The 19,163-nt window shown below is 29.8% G+C and overlaps 2 protein-coding genes and 1 long non-coding RNA gene across 3 annotated transcripts; all 3 read right to left on the reverse strand.

Moving 5' to 3' along the window:
- Positions 1–1,160: 1,160 nt before the first annotated feature.
- LOC126665916 (dof zinc finger protein DOF3.4-like) lies at positions 1,161–3,140 on the reverse strand. Its single transcript, XM_050358849.2, has one exon. It carries the CDS (start codon positions 2,709–2,711, stop codon positions 1,824–1,826), a length of 888 nt encoding a protein of 295 aa, XP_050214806.1. The 5' UTR covers positions 2,712–3,140; the 3' UTR covers positions 1,161–1,823.
- A 1,023-nt stretch (positions 3,141–4,163) lies between these two features.
- LOC126665915 (ent-kaurene oxidase, chloroplastic-like) lies at positions 4,164–7,700 on the reverse strand. The gene is made up of 8 exons (XM_050358848.2): positions 7,468–7,700; positions 7,200–7,360; positions 6,073–6,234; positions 5,820–5,960; positions 5,374–5,628; positions 5,125–5,283; positions 4,721–4,915; positions 4,164–4,640 (listed from the first exon to the last, which is right to left on the reverse strand). The coding sequence occupies exons 1-8, from the start codon at positions 7,619–7,621 to the stop codon at positions 4,326–4,328; spliced, it is 1,542 nt and encodes a 513-aa protein (XP_050214805.1). The 5' UTR covers positions 7,622–7,700; the 3' UTR covers positions 4,164–4,325.
- Positions 7,701–16,492: 8,792 nt separating this feature from the next.
- Positions 16,493–17,738, reverse strand: LOC126678393 (uncharacterized). Its single transcript, XR_007640705.1, has 2 exons — positions 17,384–17,738; positions 16,493–16,830 (listed from the first exon to the last, which is right to left on the reverse strand). It is a non-coding gene; the product is annotated as an uncharacterized LOC126678393 (long non-coding RNA).
- Positions 17,739–19,163: the final 1,425 nt, after the last annotated feature.

Below are 19,163 nucleotides of genomic sequence, written 5' to 3' on the forward strand. Positions count from 1 at the left end.
ATTTATTTCAGAGTATCTGATTATCTGAAAATCAAATAACTTTTGAGATATTAGAAAGCAAGAGTTTAAACCTTAGCAATTTTTCATAATTGGAAGGGTAATAAAAAGTTACGAATTATTTTCCTTTTCCTACAAACAAAATAATTGTTCTTATTCATAAAAAAACAATTGTTCTTTTTTACTTTTATGACCTAAAATCATACTCTATCCTCATTTTTTCCAAATAATTTTAAAATTTTAATGCACCAAAAATCACCAACTTTTATGTGTTTTTGGTATTTAACACGAACTTTTAATTCTGGCATAAAAATACATGAAGTATCAAATTTTTGTATATAAGACCATATTTGCATTTTCTTTGAAAAACGGTGTCGTTTTATGTCCAAAACGGGGCGATTTATTATTGCAAAAATTTGATACTTGATGTTTTTTATGTCAAAATTAAAAATTCGTGTTAAATATAAAAAACACGCGATAGTTCGTGATTTTTGAAGCATTTAAACCTAATTTATAAAACACATATCAGGTTTAATCTAGCATAGGCACAAACAAAAGATAAGTTCAATTTTGGAGAAATGGAGAAACTTTATACATACTACTCTGCTAAACACCCTCTTACCTATCTGTTAATTTTCTTTGTGAAAATATCTACCTGTTAATTCGATGACATTAATTTAAAATGTTGCTTCTTTATCTGTTCCATAAAATTCAAACCTTGATTTAAAGAGGATTCGAACGGTTTGGTGGCTCCCAAAACTCAGTGTAGTCATGCCGAGTCCAATAAAAAGCATTTCATTTTTAGTGTCAATAATCAAGTAGTCATAGCCTTGTAAATTAAAATAGAACAACAAAGATGTAAATTTAGTCCCAAAATTAATCTCGGGCAACAAATAAGTCCATTTAAAAAATTTAAAGCTAAATTGCATTCATTCTGTATTAGTAAGACCTGTTCATGATTTGAGTTCAGATCACACAATACTAATTTTTATTTAAGTCCAAGCCGGACACGAGCCCAGCTCAATTTTATATTTTTTTTTTACCAAAGCCCGGCTTTTACACTTAGCGGGTTTAGGTTTGCTTTTTTTAAATTAACATAAAAAATTATAAAAGTGAAAGCTGAATCCGCCCATAAAATAGAGGCATTTTCGAGTTCAGAGTGGGCTTGAAACACAAAATCAGCGTCCAAATCTAGCGCCCGAGGGACGGACCTGGCCGAACACCCAGGCCCTTCAACATGTCTAGTGAGAGTCGTATGATCACTTACAGTGGTACTGGGCTGAACTATTATGGTAACCAAACACCCCTAATGTGAACTGTAATGTCAGAAATAAAACTCTTTATTCTTGATCATTTATTTTCTTGATACTCGAGTCCGCGAGAGCAGCAGACATTCTTAGAAATTTGAAACTTAGTTTGGTGCGATCAGCTTATTCTGTTGCCAGTTCAGGTGTGTATACCTAGAATCGAACTAAAGCCAAACAAACAGCATTAACTAATTCATTAATTAAGAACTATAAAAAGCACCAACAAATATAATAAAAGTTGTGTCTTCGCCATTCTATTTCAAATTCTTTCCGCCGATGAGACCACCATCACCCCCAAAAAAAGCTTTACATAGCCATTACAACATAACCCTAACAAAAAACTACCGGAGACTTTTGATCCGAATTAGAAGAAGTCATATATATATCTATACCCCTGTGGATTAACTGGGAAAATGGAACTACATATTAGGTAAACCAGACATGATCCAAAAAAACAGAAAAAAGCGTTCCAAGAAGCTTCTCTGATTGTCCAAAATTTAGTTAAACAGCAAAATTGATTCATTTGGAACCTTTTCCCGGTGGAGAAATTCCAAGACCAGGCCAAGTTACGCAATTATCTCCGGCTACCAATCCTCCTCCGTTAACATTAGTTATCCCCATTTGCTGCCACCCTAAACAAGTACCATCTTCTACAGCACTGCCAATACCAGTACCGGCACCAGAACCAGAAACAGAACCAGCAAAAGCACCACCATCGTTAACATAGCTCATTCCTGGAAATACCCAATTGTTTCCTCTTCCGACATCGCAGAACCCGTACCCGTAACCACCCGAACCATATCCGACCATACCCATAAACCCATGACCCTGAACCTGAGGGTTGAAAACCGGAAAAAAGTTTCCATTTTGGCTCAGATGAGCAGAGTTAATATTCTTAATCAGATTCAAACTGTCCAACAAGCTATCAGTTTTCCCCGGAAAGACAGTTCGATGAGGAACAGCAGGAATTGGAGCAGAAGATTGATCAGGGTGATCACCAGTAGTTGGAGCGGAAGATTGATCAGGCTGATCAGCGGTAGTTGGAGTCAGAGACGAGCGAGTAGAGTTACCAGTATTAGTAGTTGAAGAAGATGAAGTAGTAGAAGTGGTGGTGGAGGAAGAAGAGGAGCGAGGACGTTTAGAATTCTTGCGCGTTCCGCCGCCAACAGGGACGTTACGAAGAGCGCCGCCGTGAGTCCAGTAACGTCTACAGTCCTTGCAGAAATGGCGCGGTTGAGACATGTTGTAGTTGTTGTAGTAGCAAAACTTGGTGTTCACGGAATTGCACCGTGGGCAAAGGAGTGACTCGTGAAGATTTGGAAGTGGGTGGTGAAGTCTTTGTGGACCAGGAGTGTTGTTTTGCTGTCCAATTGGGTGCTTCATCAATGCATCCGATTCAGACGGCATCTTTTGCCAGAAAACTCAAAGAAACAGAGCAAATGGTTTTTTGGAGATAGAGAGGAATGAATGTATTTATAAGAAGGAACCTTTTTGTTATGGTTTTCTAGGAGAGGAAGGCGGTGGGGGAGAGTTTTGAGCAGACTGTACCATGCTGTAATGACGGCTTAGACGCGTGGCTTGCCACTGTTTGCTTATAGGTTTTGTTTTGTCTTCAAGGCCTGGCTAAGATAGTACAGGGATGATTCAGTACATGTACTATATAAAATTGGAGTATTTATTATACTAACATCCACATAATTTAGACTTCGATATTTCCTTAGGATAGTTTTAGTTTTATTTGAATTGATCATGAATTATTCGACTCAATTACACGATCAAATGCCGCAATGAATGAGAAAACTTGGTTAATTTCTGTCTTATGAGTTGAAACCGTAAGCTAATCTGGTTTGCAAGTTGCATAAATAGGACAAGTATTGAACTTTGGGAATCGTAGCAAGAGGTGGAGTGAAGAACAAGTCTTGGAAGGAGAAGAAAGGATTTTTGAGTCTGATTAAGTAAGGTAAGGGAGACAGCATAATGGGATGTTGGGCAGCGTGGTTAGCTATAATTGGGTAATATGGTTGGCTTTTCCGCCGTAGAACAACACCAAGATTACACATTTCATTCTACAGTCTCGATCTGTGGGATTCTTTGAACTCACTTATTCTCTTCTGAAACACAACAGGGTTGGCCTTTGGGCCTAGCTATAGACTCAGTGTGTCTTGACTACTGTGCATTGTGACAGACCTGACCTTTGGGAAGGAGGCAGGTATTGTACGCGTGGCAGTTAATCGGAGGTTACCCTACTGTACGTAAGCAAACACGCGAGCCGGTTAGCCCAATTTCGGTCCAAGATTCTCTGTCCGGTATTCAATTTTTTTATCAAACACATCAACCCATTTTAGAGTTCTTCAGCATCAAAGAATCAAACACCTTGCCTCTTTTGCATATACACATTAAACAGTCATAAAAGCCAAACCCACACACCAAAATCATGTGCCATTTGTGGGAAACTGATAGAGTTGTCTCAATCAGAGCTGGGAATTGAAGATCGAACGTGCTTGAATTTTGCACATCCAGATTGTACATAACTGCAAAACTCGTTGGGTTTTAAGAATTTTGCACTGCCATGGCCCCATTCTCATGTCCTGGGCCTATGTGAGAAAACACTTCCCCACTTGTTTCCCATCACTTGGGCACAATATCTGTTTTATTATTACGCAGAGTTAATAGGGTTCAAATTATAGCCTGAACTTGCTGTGGAAATGTTTGCATTGTGAAACCTCAGCAGCAGCAAACTGAGATTGTTTCTTCACATGGGATGCTGACACATTTGCCCAACATAGGACAGGATTTACCTGACCAGCTAGAAGCAAAAACATATACAAATGGACATTTCATGCAAAAGTTGGCGGTGGATAGGATTTTGAACTGTAAATTTATTATTATTTGTGATGCAAATACATGTGCTATATTGTTATGTTCATTGAAAGTTTATCTCCATGGCCTGAAATTCTTATATCAACTACCACATCCACTTAGAAATTCATTTTCATTTATTCATCAAATCGATTGACGTTTTCATTGTCTTCTCGCTTTTATAATGGTATGCAATGGATGAAGCTTGCGAGTCGTGAGTCCAACTATATCAACATTTTCTTCCTCTCCATCTTTCAGACTCCACTCAAATTCTTGCACTAGTCTTCCAATTGATGTACTTGCTATCAATGATGCCTGAAGAGCACCTGCACACGCCCTTTTTCCAGCTCCAAAAGCCATTGTCTTATGTAAGTCCATGGCATCAAATTTTCCATTGAGGAATCTCTCAGGATTCCACTCTTCAGGATTCACCCATCGCTTCTTGTCCATGTTGCATCCGTAAATATTAACAGCAATCTGCAACATCCAATCAATAACTCAAATTTGATGAACAATATTCGGACATAACGTAAAAGGCTTAGGATAATCTGACAAACCTCACTTCCCGCAGGAACAATATAGCCCCCAATTTCTGTATCTTCATGTGCGAATCGCAAAGGTATAACCGGAGCTGGACTGTATTTCCTAATAGTTTCATGGAAAACAGCATTCAAGTATGGTATTTGAGACAGATGCTCCTCTTTGATCTTTTCCGACCCACATACATTTTTGATTTGGCGATAGAGCGCATCCTATCACATAATAAAATTACAAATAAAAGGGCTTCCAAAATAATATGCAGCTATGTTGCAAGAAAACTTTTCAAAACTCTATATTTCTAAGCTATTATTTAAAAAAATGTTGTTTTGTTGTTTCCCATTTCGGGGTTTCTCGATTTGCGCTGTCGTGCTAAGTAGATATGCAGATAATAAAAATAACTAGGCTTAACATCTGAAAAAACCTGATAATTTGGATTCCTGGCAAGTTCATAAATAGCCCATTCTGTAGTGACCATAGTTGTATCTGCTGTCTCAATAATTGTCTCCCAAATTAACATACTTATTTGTTGTTCTGTAAGTGTGCTTTCAGATAATAAGTAGTCCAGATAACAATTCACCTCCTGTTCACAAATGCTTTTACCAATTACCAAACAACAAATGATTCTAAGGAAATTTGTATCTGAGATTGAAGGGAAAGTAAGAAAATAAACCTTTCCTGAAGCTATTCTTTGCTTCTCCTGCTTGATGAGAGCATTCATCACTGCCTGCCTGCGATAATGCATTTGCTGGATTTTTGCTTCCCATCTTTTATTCGGAATCCATTTGAAATAAGGGAAAAAATCTCTCCAGTCCACATCAATTGCACCTTCCATTGGATCATGTACCAAGGCATGAACAATCTCGTCCCTTGACAGAGTGATCCCGAGTTCATCAACATAAATGGATTCGACATCAGTTCCCAATGCCTGCATAATCATCTCATATTTATTTAGTTAATGACAACAAATTTTTCAAACTTATGTTGTACGAAAACTTGCCGAGCCTTATTCCCCTTAAAAACCCGTTTTTTTTTCCTGTTTTACGTTTCAGCTTTCATTTGGTTCAGCATAGACTATTCCATAAAGATAATTTTCCTCTTGGGAATTGAAGAACTCACTTCTTTCATTGCTAATCCAAAGAGTTCAGACTCAAATATCTCCCTGAAATTCACAGCTCGCTGAGGATTTTTCTTTGCATGACTGTGAAATAGGGTTGAAATATTTTCAACCAGGGTGTCCCTGTGATGGCGGTGTCGTCTCTATAAACCAAATAGATTAGAAAGAAAAGATAATCAGCTTCTTGATTTGGTAAAATAATGGTAGAGGAATAGATAAGTGGAAACTAGAAATATTTAATGGCAGCTAATTAACCTGAGCATTTGCACCCAAAACATTTGTAAGTAAATGTCTTTTCACCATCTTGTGAAACTCGTCATAATCACTCGTTGCCACCATACATTTATTTTGAGTAAGTACAGTCAAAGCTTTTGATAGTTTTCTGGTTGAAATGGACGAGTATCTCGTCACCATGGCCTGAAAAAGTGTGCAAATTTAATCAGACGTTAATCTAAAATTGGTAGCTGAATTTTTGTTAATCTCAGAGTTAGAATCAACAATGACTTGCAAAGTTCATCATTGAGTATTTAATTTGTAATATTTTCTTCCATCCTTCATAAATCATGTGTAGATTATTCATATATTTTAGTTTTCACAATACAGGGAGTATTACAAGAACATTTGACCTTAACCATAAAATGTACTCCTAACTAAATTATAAATGCAACAAACATCAAAAAATGATTCAATAAGTCTGTAACAAGTATATTTGGTATTGATTAATTTCGTATTGAAGTTTATTGCTACAAGAGTTTGGTAGACAAACAGCAAAAACTGATATATTAGTATTTTTGGAACAGGCTTAAAATATGGTGGAATTTCTATTGCTAATTTAAGTAGTTCAATGGTTCATCAATCAAAACTGCAATATCAGTCTTGATTGATATTATTTACCAATGGTTTAATCACCAGTAAGTTCAGTATAGTTAATTATTCAAACTATCTTTAATTTTGCTAATTAGAATCATAACATTATATGGTTATTATTTTATTAATTAATCTTACTCGCACAACAATGCGCTATCATCTAACTTGAACTATATAATAATCTGGTACCAAACGGCAGAAACAGACACTAGTAAGTTACATAGCAGGCAGGAGAATCAGACTCAAACAAATAAAAAATTTGGACTTTTCTAATCAACGGAATTTAAAAATTAATTTAATAATTAACAAGTCATTTTCACCGAATGAGGGTAAGATTTGGAACTCTTACAGTGCACTCGTAAGGAACAGTACAGTAAATAAAGAGCAGAGTAAAAGAAATCTATCAAAATTTAACCGATCAACTCATCAAAAGCTTAAAGCGATCACCATGCAAATGGCTATTATCAAATAACCAATCAACCGAAATAAAAAGTTTAGGCGTTACAAAAACTCACCTCTTTAGCAACATCAGTAGAATTAAGAACAATAACAGTAGAAGCCCCAGTTCTGATTGAATAAATTGGTCCATAAGTATCAGCCCAGTTCATGAAAGTCTTATGGGGTTTTTTCTCTTTGAGTTGCAGCAAATTCCCGATCACCGGCCACCCTGGTACCTCTGCGAAAACATGACCACTTGCATAAATTTCCATTTGATCTTTGATGATTTCAAGGAAAAAAACAAAAACAGGAACCAGATAAGGTGGCAGAAGAAAAAGATGATACCTGGTACATGAGGAAGCTTTGCATGCGTTTTCTTTCGATTGTTTATGAATTGTTTCATAACGAAAACAGAGAAGAACAGACCACCCACAGCTGCCGGAGTGGCGTAAGGCATTGCTTGCAAACTCGGAAGGACAGTGGTGGCGACGGCATCCATTTTTTTGATAGACAATCAAAAGACTGACGGAAGTATTTGTTTGTAGTTTTAGATCAAAGTGTTATTACTTTTGGTCACTTTATATAGTGGAACTAATGATAGCTCAGTGCCGGCGATTAGAAATGCATAATAAAAAAAAGGCTTAATTCCTTAAAAAAACCCCACCTTGCACTTTTTCTTCGTTTATACCCTCACCTTGTAAAAACACCATTTGTACCCAATTTTGGGTTTTTATGTTTCATCTCTACCCAAAAGCATTAAATTGTACTTTTTTCATTTGGAAAAGAATTTAAAACATATTTTTTTCTATTTTAAAATATACAAATAAATCCTTAAACTTAAAAATAATCAAATATATCTAATTAATTAATTAATTTTTTTAATTTGATAAAATAATAAAAAATTAAAAAAAAATTATTATTTTTAATTTTTTTGTCGGAAATATTTTCAAAAAATAAAAAAAATAAAAAAAAATTCGAAATATTTTTAAAAAAAATTAAAAAAACTATTATTATTTTTAATTTTTTGAAAAAGATGGTATTTTTGTACAATTAATAACATTAATATCTAATTCGTATATAAGTTAAAAATGAAGGATTGTTTTAAACTTTTTTTCAAATGAAAAGAGTACAATTTAATGCTTTTGGGTAGAGATGAAACATAAAAACTCAAAATTGGGTACAAATGGTGTTTTTACAAGGTCAGGGTATAAACGAAAAAAAAATATAAGGTGGGGGTTTTTTAAGAAATTAAGCCTAAAAAAAATGAACAGTGGTCTTTTTTTTTATGGAAAATCGAACTCACTTGGAATTATTCTTGTGTTACCATACATGGCATTGGCAGGATATGGCTTTATGTGTTGGCATGCCAATTTCATTTATTATATTATTGGATGTACTTTAAATATTTTTATTTCTCTAATTGCTCATTTAAATTTATTATTACATATATTTTTATATTATTTGTTTTTTATTAATAAATTTTTTTATAAATGAAAATCATAACATATATCTTAACGACCGTTATATAATAAATTATCTGTCATGTCGTATTTTATGTGATTAATAAATTTTATACATTTTTTTATAAAAATGACAAAAACATATATTTTTAAAAAATTATTTATATCATCTATTTTTAAAGTTTGTTATTTTTTTTTTTGAAATCTAAAATTTGTTTATAAAATTTAATTTATATAAAAAAATGAGACAGTATCGTTTTGCAGATGTGATTTACTTTATTAACATGTTAGGTAAGGTGTATATTTAAATTCAATCTTACATATAGTTTATGGTGAGTGTCAAGCGCATTTTTTTGCCATAAAAAAAATTCTAATTTTTTTAAATAAATTACATACTGAAACTAAATAAATGCAATGATATTTTTATGACTTGAGCCATTAAAATAGAACATCTCGTCGTGTTGCAATTGCGGTTGAGCTATGGAATATACCCTGCTCCATTCATATCAATGTTTGGTGTCTGAGCGTCATCTTTTTTTTTTTTTAACTTATAATATATTTTTTTAACAAAGGCTAAAACTTTCATTGATGAGAATAGAAATTATATAGATGAATGGTTCTTCAACAAATTAAAAGAACTATTCTAAAATAATGATAAGAGCTGTTAATACAGTCATCGATTAGAACATTTTCAACCATTAAAAGGTTACCCAAAATATATATGATTTAAATTGAAAATACGATTTTGAAACCGCTTGATTATTAAAGTTTCAAACTTTTTAAATTCCATCATTAATATAAATCCATAAGTGATTTTCCAATTTTTAGATCTACAACAACATAAATCTAAAGTTTGAATAGATTAAAAAGAAGATAAAAGACTTCAAAAGTTTATTTAATCAAAATAAAATTTAAACAAACACCTTAGAACAACACTTATTGAAATAAGAAGAGTATATATGCGATTAATAGTATTATGGGCGGAGAGGAAATGATTTTCCGTTTAACCGGAAAAATCATCTTCTCCTATCCTTAAAAAAGATGAAGAAGAAAAATAGTTTTTTGATTTTAGAGAGAACAGAGAGCACTATTTTTAGAGAGATGAAGGTGTTTTAAATTAAATTTAAATGCTTGGATTTAGATATTTAATGCAATGCTTGTAATAAGCTATCAGGTAATTAGACACGTCTTGCACGATTCCCTTTTAGTAATATTGTAGCAGATGATTAATTAATTTATCTTTTGAGAGAGATACTTAATTAAATTAGTTTGGCTCACTTTTGTTAAAAGAAATTTATTTTTTAGAGTTTTAAGATTCTGATTACCTGAATTTTTTTTATATTTTTATCATTTAAAATTATCAAATTTAATATATTTACAGATTTAATCAAAATAATCAATAAATTTCATTGGTTCATTTTTCATTTTAAATTGTTAAAAGAGATTTAACTTTTAGAGTTTTAAAATTCTGATTACCTAAATATTTTATATATTTTTATCGATTTAATCAAAATAACCAATTACTTTTTGGTGTACGCATCAACATTTTTCTCTAATTTTTGAAGGAAAATCGATCGGTGCTAAAATTGCAAAAAATTAAAAGTTTCTGTATTAATTTGCCAAAATTAAAAATTTATGTTAAATTTGCAAAACGCGCTAAAGTTTGTGGTTTTTTTACGCAATTAAACCGTAAAATTTTAAAATATAGAATAACAGCAACACAAAAAGATTTTCATCTTTTATCATGTTTTAAAATTTTGGTCAAATTAAAAAAAAATTGACATCCAAACTAAGAACATTCATAAAACTTGATATTTTTTTGACATATAAATTAAAAAAGAAGAAATTATCAAATTAAATATTTTCCAGTATGTATTTTCAAATCAAATATTTCCATCCACTAGGGATATATTTATGACCTTTTCTTATTAATTAATATGAACTAAAAAATTACTAATAATTAAATTATGCATTTTTAGGGTCTTTTTTTTGTCAAAATTTGATAAATTTCTCTCTTTCAATCTTTAATATCAAGTTAAATACATGTCACATTTTTTAAGGTGAGTTGATAACAACACTTAGGCTGTGTTTGATAAAACTAAAAATTAAGTGCTGAATTTTAAGTGCTGAAAATAATAATTGCTGATTTTTTTAAGTGCTGAATTGAATAAGTCTATTTGATAACTGCAAGTCTGCAGTTATTGAATATTATTAAAATTATTATATTTACATATTAAATATTTAAAAATTAAATATTTTAAAAAATAAATAAATAACTAATTATAAATTATATATTATTTAAATTTTTAAAATATAAATAAATAATATATATAAAAAAAATATTATGAATAATACATGTATCATAAATAAAAATATTAAATTTTAGTTGCATATGTTGATAATTAATCTTTATAGATTATAACAATGCTCCCCTTTAACCTGAAAATTAGTTCTTAAAATAAAATATTAGTTTTTAAAATTCTGAAAAATTATTTAAATCTGATAATCTTCAAGTTTGGTGAATCTCATGAAATCGGATGTTGATACCACCAGGCTTTCGCCTTTTAGACGAGTGCTAGGATTCTCCCATCGTATATTACTTGGTTCCGTTATAGTTATGTTGGAGTTCGGTTTCCATCAATTACAAATAGAAATTCAAAATAATATTAAAAAGTGGAAATATTAAATCAATGACATATAGACTATAAAAAAATAAAGATAAAAAATATAATATTTCTAATAAAAAACATAGTACTTTGTAATTTTAAGTGCCGGTCTAAACATAATACACTCATTGTGATATTAAAAAAAAAACTGCAAGATAAAATATATTTATTTGTGAGTGATAAGGATATAAAGTTTATTTAATGATAAAACTAATATTTAATAACTTAATGTTTTCAGTAAAAAAAATAAGTCAAAATTTTTGACTTATTATTTTAAATATTAACTGAATAAGTTAAGTTAAACTTTTTTGAATTATCAAACCAACTTAAAACAATTAAGTGCTTAATATATTAATTTAAGTAATAACTTGGATTATCAAACACCTCCTTAGGGGGTGTTTGGTTCAGTTTTTTGTTGGAATTTTTCACTTTTATTTTTCAAAAAAATTCCATCAAAGTGTTTGGTGAGAATCTTTTTAGAGTTTCTAGAGCTTTTTGAACCTCCAACAGTTGTTGTTTAGAAAATTCTATTTTGGAACTTTTTGCCAACAGGTGATAACTGTTTCAATATTTTTAACTATTTGGACAAAATTACCTCTAATAGAGTATATCGTTTTCTAAATATATAAAATTATTTTAATTATTTTCAAATATTCTAATCATTTATAAATTATATAAAATTATTTTATTTATATTAAAACAACTATAATTTGATAATTTTTTAAATTGTTTTTTGTGAATTTATCAAAAAAAATACCTAAATAAGTTTAAACTAAATATTGCTTCTTATAAAAAATAATTATTAATATTTTTATTAAATAATATATTCATCATTTAATAAATAAAAATAAAAATTATGCTCTTTACGGTTATTTTATATATAAACAACAACAATTAATTAAATCTCATCAAACACTTGTGGTCTACCAGCCAACAGCTAACAACTATCAGCAATAGCTAACAGCCACCAGTTATAAAAAACAGCTAAACCAAACAGGCCCTTAATTGTTATTTTTTAACCGATTCAAACACCAAATTAATCTAAATATTTGCTTAGACATTAAATTTTCAATTTTGAACAAGTTCAGACACCAATATTATAATTATCCCTTAAAAAATATATTCACTCTAGATCTTCTCTTTATTTAGTTTTTTTCACTTTGGTTGTGATGATTCTTTAATATTCTATATTTATATATTTATTGATTTTATATTTAATTCAAGTGGTTAAATTTATGCTTAACATTTAATGGAATTATTATGAATTTCAGAAAAAAGACATTCAAATAATGCCTAAAAAAATTGAACAGTTTAGTTCGTTAATTTTATAAATTAAAATAATTATATTCGAATTTCAATTCAATTAAAATTATGGTGTTTTCTATAACCGAACCAATCAAATAAATCTATTTAAGCATTTACCAAAAAAATTATGGATATATTTTACTTCAATTCATAAAATTAACTTTTTAGACTATTCATTCTATTTTAAAGATATATTTCACAAAATGACGCATTTTAAACAAATAAAATTATTTTGACCATATTAAAAATTTCATATAATCATGTGTCTCTTTGCTCATGTCTTTCTTTTATCATTGTTATAGAATTTAACTAATTTGAATTTTGCGGTTATCCTTTTTACTTGGTCAAAGTTCGAGGCAATATCCGAGACGGAATTTATCGGGGGCTTTTAATAAATACTTCTTCCGTCCTATTTTTTTTTTATCACATTTTCATTTTCACCATATTAAGAATATGATAAATGTAATGCATAAGTTTTCTTTTATATACCCTTTACTTTTATCTTGAAAATATAAAATAATCAAATACATCATTAATGTTATCAATAAATCTATCTAAAACACTCATTATACTATAAATTAAAACTGAAGAAAAACGACATAAGTATTTAAACGACACAAATCATGAATGAGAATAGCACTGATGAGATGTGGAAAATAACAAAACGGCAGGCGGTCAGTACAAATAGCCACACTTTAGCTTTAGGCAATACCTATCTGCTATGGGCCTATGGCCTAATAAAGTCAAAAGAATTGGAAAAGGACTTAAGTGGCAATATGCCCTCTGAACTTGCAAAAAATGGGCAATTAACACATATATTAATTTTGTGGGCAAATCAGTACATGAACTTGATGATTATGGGCAATTCGCCCCATTTTGGCAATTTGCCCCCTCAATTTGTAAGTTAATTGTCTCTTAAATTGGCAATTTACCCCCTTAACTTGTAAGTTAATTTGCCAAAATGGGCTAATTGCCCATAATCAACAAGTTCGTCTACTGATTTGCCAACAAAGTTAATTTGTGTGTCAATTGCCCATTGCTTACAAGTTGAAGGGGTAAATTGCTACTTAAGTCATTGGAAAAGTAAGGGCTAAACACACAAATCACCCAAATAGTCCATTCGTTTTCATAAATACATCACCTATTAGAGATATACAGAAATCTCTCAATAAAAAAATTAATTTTTCATAAATACCTCAAATCTAAAAACAAGGAGATTTACTATTAAAATAGGACAATTCTGCCCTTCCTTATTCTTAAAATAGGACATTTATGCCCTCCTTCTCAACATACCTGCTAAGAATAACATTACGGCAACCTCCGCTGATCTCCGGCCGACACTTCGACCACCTCCAGAGATACCAACTCCGAGACCACTACCAACCTATCCAGTCCCACCGCCTCCAACTCCTCCACCCGAAGTTCCACTCCCACAACAAGGAACACCGTCGCTAAATAATAATGATTTGATTTAGAATAGATCAGGTCATCAGTTTGAAGAATTGTTAGTTCATCGGAAAAGGAACTTGTTGCCTGGAGAAAGTAGAGTTACAAATGAAATCGTCTGAGGAAAGAGGAGGTGTTGATATCCTTTACTGATGCTGATTGTCTTCAACCTTCATTTTTACTAGCATCTTCATCGTTTTCAAATGTCTGGTTCATTTTCTCTATTTTTTTAGACAAAAACACAAAAAGAACGTGAATAAAAAACAGATCTCCCAAAGTGATGCCATTTTTATAGAGTGTTAATTTATTAACATTGGAATCTTTTTTGCGATTCAAAATTTGTGGATTTTATCTTGTTTTGGCGTGAACCGTAGGATTAAAGAAGATAGAGGATGCTGTCGCACGAGGATTCAGACCTTCAGATCGAGCATTTGATGGAGTGCAATTTGTTACCAGAAACGGAGGTGAAAACTCTATGCGGTCAAGAGAGAGCGATATTAGTAGAAGAATGGAACGTGAAGCCGGTCAAATGTCGGTGACTGTTTGCGGCGATATTCATGGACAGTTTTATGATCTGATTAAGCTTTTTAGGATAGGCGAGAAAGCACCTGAGACTAATTACCTCTTTAAGGGAGACTATGTAGGTCTGTTTTCGATTTTCATTTTTGTTTATTTATGTATGTAATTATTGTTGTTCTTATGTGTTTTTGTAGAAATTGTTAATCATTAATAGTTTATTTTTGAGATTATAACTGTTTGTATTTATGTTTGCTCTATTGTTTTGATTTTACTCCTTGTTTTGGTTATTTTAAGTTTAATTAATTTATGTACAGTTGATATCGAGTTGATAATGGGTTGATTTGGAGTTATGTAAATACACAAAAAAAACTAATAAATATATATTATAGAGTTGACAATGAGTTAGTTTATGATTATAAAAACACATGATAAATTAATAAATGTTTTTAAATCTAAAATTGATATAAATTGTTCCATCGTTAGACAAAAATATGATAAACTAATAAATATTCTGAAGATGTTTTGGTCTTGAATTCCTTCCATTTATAGCATTAGGCTGGCTGTAATATAGTTTTGAACTGTTTCGAGTGAAAATATTATATTGTCAACTGGATGGTATTTGGTTGACATTTAGTTGATTTTAGTTGAAAATTTATTAATTTTCAGTTGACATTTGATTGCTCTTTTAAATTTAGTCAAATTATAGAAAAAAAGGTTCAACAAATCTAAAAGAAATCAAAAAAATTAAAATTGACAATTGTCGACCTTATAGTTTATTTTTTGAATTCAGTGTAACAAGATCAAATACAAATTTTAGAAATTATAAAGGTTCGAAATCCATTTTCTTCTTATTTGTAATCCCTAAATAAAGGGAGTCTATTAAAATTGAAAAATGATAACAACCATTTTATACTGTGATACGGAAGAAAAATGAAAATTTAATTGACTGATATTTGGTCGATACTTAATAAATAATTGGTTAATTTTTGGTTGATTTTTAACTGATTTTAAAATTGTTAAATTTGCAATATTATTTTCCTCTCAAAATATTACAATTTTTTTAATAAATAGGGAGGGGGGAGTGAGCAGTGGCGGAGCCACTTGAGAGATAAGAGGGGCATTTGCCCCTCTTATTTTTTAAAAAGTACAAAATTTTCAAGCAATTTTTTTTAAGTATGTCATACTACCTTGAAAAATAGCACATGTTGACCCCCTTATATTAAATAATTTTCAATTTTTATATATTGTATGTAAAAATTTAAAATTTTGCCCCCCATAATTTTTAATCCTGGCTACGCCACTGGGAGTGAGGCTCGAATACGAGACCTCTTATCAGTGAAAAAAACTGCACTTGGTTGATCTTAAGTTGATATTCAGTTGATCTTTGGTTTACTTTCGGTTGATATTTGGTTGATATCCGGTTGACATTCAATTGATCTCAAAAATTTTGCCAAATTTCAAAAGAAGAGTTTCAACAAAAACTTGTCGAAACAGTCGAAATCGATACTAGTCAACTTTAAGGAGAAGGAAAATGGTAATAATAATTTTGAACTATTTCGCGTGAAAAAAATGAAAAGTTAATTGGTTGATATTTGGTTGATTTTTAGTTGACATTTAATTAATTTTAATTTACAGTGGCATTAAATTTAAAGCCAATTTTAAAATTAGTTCAAATTTTTTTCACTTAATGTGTTAATAAAATAAAATAAAAATAGATAAAAAAATATTATTAGTTAGTTATTAATATTAAATAATTAAGAGTTGATTTGAAGTTTATTTATAGTTGATGATAAATTATAAATTAAAAAAAATATTAAAAAAAGACTATGAAACATTTCTTTCAGTAGAAATTGTATCCCATAAATGAAATATTAATAAGTTCAAAGTAGATGAAACAAGAAAACCAAAGTCATATCTGCATAAATTTGATATCCATTTACTGATTTACAACTTCTTTTCCAAATAAGAGAGAAATTTGCTAAATGAATGATTTCACAAGACAATGTTTATACATAGACCAACATATCATCATCATTGCCAACTGTTCAGCAGCTCAGCGACGTCCACATTACAACTTCACTGTGATATTCTCAATTAAATTTACAACATAAGCGCCATTATAGTTACAAGTTACAACAAGAAGATATAATACATTTAGTACAACTCAAACTCAAGGTGTTCTCTTATATCTTCAGTTCACACTGCAAGTATTTGTTAGTTGTTTCGTGTGATGACTCGTACGGAATTCCAAATTCATAATATTCTGGAATTTTTGGAGGATTGACACATCTAATTAGTGCCCAATTTTAAGCCTTCAAAGAAAGGATGCTGATTTAGATATAACACAATAAATCAATTCATCATTTATATGAATAGAAACACTTTCTTCATCATCATCAATCAAACTCAAACAATCATCATTAACTAATCCATCATTGAAAAGTCATAATCTATAAAAAATAGACCAAACAGAAATCATCATCCAAACTCAAGCAATTCATCATTTACTAATCCATCAATAGAACAACATTGACAAGGGTTATTAACAATTTAACAACACTAGAGCCACACCCGAATTAAAGCAGCAACATGGCAATTAAGGACATACCCAGTACAATCCTGGAATAAAACACCAACAAAATCCATCATCAAAGACCTAACAGCTAAGCATCCTAGGATTCAAATAGAAATTATTAGATATTAAATAAAATAAGTCATAATCTATAAACAGTTCAAATTTCCATCAAACATTTTTTACATTATCATTTAGGAAACAAATATGAAAAGAACACAATCAAAACAAAAAAAAACAATCCAAAGCGCCATATTTACAACAGTAGAAGGACCTGAACCAGAGTTACCAACCGAGAATAATTCCAGTTGCGAAGCTCCGAAAGCACCGATGACAAATGGATCTTCATCGTATTGTGAAATATCAGAGCATGAACACCGTCTATATCGCGACATCCTCTGATGGCGGATCCGTCATCTTCTTCCCTTTGTTGCAGCGTCCCTAGCGCTCCTCCTCCGACGTTAGAGAAAAAACGATTTGCTTTCTAGAGGATAATAGCCTCCATTTATTAATAAAGGGTAAAATAGGAATCAAAATAAAATGAGGTATAAATGTAAAAGTTCAAAAATATTTGAGAGATTTATGCATAAAATAATTTTATGAGTCACTAATGTATAACTTTATAGAAAATGAGTTATAGGATGTAATTTTCTCGAAAAGTAATTGTTAAGCCCTTTACTATGTTAAAACTTATGTAACTTATCCACAATGCTCAAATTAAAAGAATTGGAGAAGATGTATTTGGTTCTTTCAATGTTTTTTGGTAAATAATGGTCCTATTTAAAATGTCAATTAGAAAAAATTGATAATATGTATGCTTGATTTTCTTTAGAAATTAACTTTTTAAATTATACATATTGAAAATGAAATAATTATGAAAAAAGATTATATATTTAAATAATTTTTAATTTTTATAGTATCCTTAAAGTCGACGACTATTAAGAATTCAAAATTTCAATTAATAATATTTTAGAGATTCAAATACAAGACTATTATATACATTGATAATGAAATACTTTAATTTAAAATTGCTTACATTAATTAAATTTATATTTTTAAAAGTATATTATACTATTTTTTTTAAATACTATATTAATTGCTTAAAATTACTTTACATTTGTAAAGTTTAAAAGTTTAAAATGAAAAAAAAAATTGACTTTTTAAAATTTAATATAAAAAAGATTTTTTTTATTGCATTGAAAAAAAAGATCATTCAATTTTTTCAAATAAATTTCTTAAAATTTTGAAGTAGTGTATAATTTTTTAAAAGCGGGCCAATGGTTTCTTCCCTAAGAATAAATATTGAATAAATAATGTATATATATATATATATATATATATATATATATATATATATATATAGTACAAACTTCTTTATTTATTAAAAAACTACTGTTTTATTACTAGCATTTACATGTTGTATAAAAAATTACATAATTAAATAAAGTAATTTATGTATAAATGTAATAATTTATTATAAAATATAAATATAAGAAAATTAAAACGAAAAATAGTTCAATTTAGACTATGAAAAGTCAGTGATTGACTAAATAATTGGATGAAATTTAGCTCAATTGAAAAGAAACATTATAACCATGTTATATATAGCCACCATCGGGTCCATTATATTTTCACCGTGTTCTTTTTTACAAGTTACTGTTTAAATGACCAATTTATTTATTTTATTTTTTACATTCACAAACTTTTAAAAAACAACTAATTATGGTCGATAATATTGATGAAATTAAAAAAATAATAAATTTTTTTCAATAATTATATTTATTATAAAAATTTGTTAAACCATTTCTATCGAGAAAATAAAATAATAAAATAAAATAATAAATTTTTTTTAAACTTCATGATAAAAATTATTATTAATTTTATAATAATTATATATATTATAATATCCCGCTGCATCGCGCGGATAATATGCTGGTTAATGTTAAAGGTTAAAAAGGAATATTTCTGTTGATAATAGAGAAATGACATTTTTTTTTACAACAAAATGTGTAAAAAGTGACAAATAAAAAGGATGGAGGGAGTATTATTTATATATTTATCTATAATAAAAAA

The sequence above is a fragment of the Mercurialis annua genome, linkage group LG1-X (assembly GCF_937616625.2).
Source record: "Mercurialis annua linkage group LG1-X, ddMerAnnu1.2, whole genome shotgun sequence".
Taxonomy (NCBI): domain Eukaryota; kingdom Viridiplantae; phylum Streptophyta; class Magnoliopsida; order Malpighiales; family Euphorbiaceae; genus Mercurialis; species Mercurialis annua.

Coding starts and splice junctions, on each gene's coding strand:
- LOC126665915 (XM_050358848.2), bottom strand. CDS start 7,621: ATGGATGCCGTCGCCACCACTGTCCTTCCGAGTTTGCAAGCAATGCCT. Junction 7,361..7,467: donor AAAGCTTCCTCATGTACCAG/GTATCATCTTTT, acceptor ATGTTTTCGCAG/AGGTACCAGGGTGGCCGGTG. Junction 4,916..5,124: donor CCAGGAATCCAAATTATCAG/GTTTTTTCAGAT, acceptor ATTATGTGATAG/GATGCGCTCTATCGCCAAAT.
- LOC126665916 (XM_050358849.2), bottom strand. CDS start 2,711: ATGCCGTCTGAATCGGATGCATTGATGAAGCACCCAATTGGACAGCAA.